Source organism: Eimeria mitis, genomic scaffold (genome assembly GCF_000499745.2).
Source record: "Eimeria mitis Houghton genomic scaffold, Emh_scaff4741, whole genome shotgun sequence".
In the NCBI taxonomy this organism is placed as follows: domain Eukaryota; phylum Apicomplexa; class Conoidasida; order Eucoccidiorida; family Eimeriidae; genus Eimeria; species Eimeria mitis.
Genome location: NW_013573042.1, coordinates 1,430 through 4,326, shown reverse-complemented (window position 1 = coordinate 4,326; position 2,897 = coordinate 1,430). Strand labels below are relative to the sequence as shown.

General features: G+C 50.1%; 1 protein-coding gene across 1 annotated transcript in view; it reads right to left on the bottom strand.

Moving 5' to 3' along the window:
- Positions 1–953: 953 nt before the first annotated feature.
- Positions 954–2,897, bottom strand: part of EMH_0077320 (uncharacterized protein) — a gene marked incomplete at both ends in the record, with an annotated part of 2,923 nt that continues 979 nt past the window's right edge. Inside the window, 5 exons of the mRNA XM_013499846.1 lie at positions 954–980; positions 1,098–1,282; positions 1,589–1,756; positions 2,133–2,232; positions 2,427–2,504. Of these exons, the coding sequence (XP_013355300.1) occupies positions 954–980; positions 1,098–1,282; positions 1,589–1,756; positions 2,133–2,232; positions 2,427–2,504 (558 nt within the window). The remainder of the gene's footprint in view (positions 981–1,097; positions 1,283–1,588; positions 1,757–2,132; positions 2,233–2,426; positions 2,505–2,897) is intronic.

Below are 2,897 nucleotides of genomic sequence, written 5' to 3'. Positions count from 1 at the left end.
GACTCTGCACCTTCCAGTGCCCAACCCTCTCTGTTGTTTTGCCTCCTCCGTTTAGTTGGTCTTTTGAACGCACAGTTCTTTCTACGCGCTCCTCGTCAGGTGCAACAGCATTGATCTTGTGATCAGCTGTGCTTCTGCTTCCCCCACTCCACCCTAGCCTGCCGAAGTATCTCAACATACAGCAGGAAGAGGCGGATTCGGTGCTGCTCTTCCATGCACGAACACCGCAATGCCAACGCTTTCCACAGTTAAAGGCACTTAAAGGGAGGGGCAGCACAAGCGCATACTCGCAGGAAGCTGACCCAAGCTGTGTTTCTGCCTCGCTGAGGTAGCGGCATATTTGGCTGTTCACAAATGCATCCGTAGAGTCTTCATGTAGCATGTCTAGAAGAGAGCAGATGACAAATTGCGGCATATGGCGCTGTACTGAAGTAGACGTTGAGGTACCACCCGGTTTTCTTCCCGCTGCAGCAACCTCGGCACAGGCCGACAGAGCGTAAGAGGGCAGGCGAATACGCAGTTCTTCGGGAGCAGCGCGACGGCCGCACCAAATTAAATTGAGGTAAACAACAGCAGGAGCATCTGGAGATCCAATGGTGTTCAGTCGTCGGGGTGCACTTGTCAACGTGAGCAGAACGCGCTGGCCTTTTCGCAAGTTTTTAAAGCAGTCAAACTGGACGCCGGTGGGATGCCGCAACACAACCTTTGCAGTTATGTACTTGCTTCTGACTGGATTTGCAGCTCCACGAAAACAAACTGCAGGTGCTCCTCTTTCTGGTTTGAATGACCGAGGATTTAAGGAGGAAATAAGAGGGAAAGAATGACGCGCATCCACCGAAGGTAAACGAAGGTCATGAACGGACTGTAAAGAAACAATACAACATGAAGCATGGGAAGTGCGCGCATGCACGCACGACTACCTACTACGCAAGACTAACAATAGAACAGAATTTTTACAGCCATCTTCCTGCATCTCTACCCTAAACCCTAAACCCTAAAACCCTAAACCCTAAACCCTAACCATAACAACGAACTGCTGCAAGGGAAAGAGTCCATGAAACACATGATACTACAGCAAACAGTTGCTGTCCACTTACCCGTGAAGTGACGACTCTTCTCTCGAGGAGGAAGTCCGCGAACTTGAGGCTCCACAGATATTGAAAAGCCGAGTGCAGCTCAACAGACCGTCGCACGGCTGCTGGACTCGGCGGAGTTGCCAAATAATATGAAAGTGCAAGCAACAAAATAGAATACAGGAAAGCCGCAACCACCGCCACAGCATCTGAGGTGGAACGCGTATGACAGCACAGCACAATGAACGCAGCATATCCCCTTTATGCATTCGCATGGTAATAGAAACGTCAGCAGTTATGTAAGCGAAGCACACAGAATATTCATAAGAGGGCACACCGTACTGTTGCACGTGCGTCAGCAGGGAGCAAATAAGCAGACCGAAGGCACGAACAACAGAAAGAATATGCAACTAGACAGGCCATGGACAAAGTACATAAAAGCATATAACAAAGCCGCCAGATAACGCAAATGAGTAAGCAGTGAGCACGTTCAAGCAAAACGATATTAAGCTCACCTCCGGCCTGAAACTCAAGACGGCGTGAAGCCGCCGCTGCTTCTCCGCTGCAGACGAGGCCAGCAATGAAGGCAGCAGCCACAATGCCGGAAAAAGTATGCGCTGCAATAAAACGCCGTTCCATAGTACGACTGACATCTAAGCCAGGAGATCCGTGCGTTATCAAGCCTGAGGGGATCGGAAACACGAACGTAAACTTCAACCCTTACTCAGCGTTTGGACGCTAAACATTTAGACATAGACAATCACGAGGCCGTATCGAGCCTCTGCGTACAGGTACATCACTGTTCAGCTTGCTCCCTAAACACGTGCGATTGGAGTTAGAATCGGCATAAGTGCGTGCATGCGACATATGTGCCTCTGTGTACTCAGAACACTTAAATTCATGGGTTGGATACAGCACATTGCTTTTGTCTAATTGTGTTCGTTGAAAGCCAAGACTAGCCGCAGCTAGCTGTGGCTAGCTACAGCTAGCTAGTCAACTAGCTATATCCGTCTACTTCTGCTTTGGCGCTTTTCGCGTGCAAACCGTCATCAGGCGCACCAGCGAAGGAACTGCACAGGAGATGCAACAGCTTTCCGCATTCCTTCTTGCCTTCACTTGATTGATCACCCGCTTCTTCTTCAAGTTGCAACCTTTTCAGCTGATTAAGACAAGAAACACAAAGATGAAATGACCTTACGTATCTCGCGTGGAAGTAGTATTCCTCATTGAGTGTAAAGGAACAGTGAAGCACACATGTTGCGTAAGCGGCGCCTGACGCAAGCTTGTACGTCTCAGTCTGAATCACAACCAGGCTGCTTGCCTTTCTCTTGCCGCCACTTTCAGGGAACTTACCGAAGCAAAGATGCGTTCGCGGAGATCCATATCGAGGGAACATTTCAGCGCTTTCCACTTGACGAGAGAAGCCGTCAGCTGGACAGCTCCAGTGCAAAGTGAGAGGACAAACGAGAGCGNAGCCTCTGCCTCCCTCCAGCAGATATATTAGCGTAAGCAGCGCCCACGCAGCCAAAAACATACAGCTAAGGATCAGCAGATGTAGCCGAGGGCCGTACGCGCATCTGCAGAGCCACGATAAACGCAAAACTCATCTGACTCATTCACCGCCTACTGCAAAGCTCGAGAACCCTCCTGATACAATAACCCTTTCCCACATTGAGTCGCAGACTACCCGGAATATCGTTCTCGTTTGAAAAGAGAAAACAGTCGGCGATTACCCGCTGATGGCTCGGCTGATCGTCTCGAAGACTTCAGTTGAGCGACTGGTTGCCGGATCTGAACTGCGACAGGGCGAGAGGGAAACGCTGT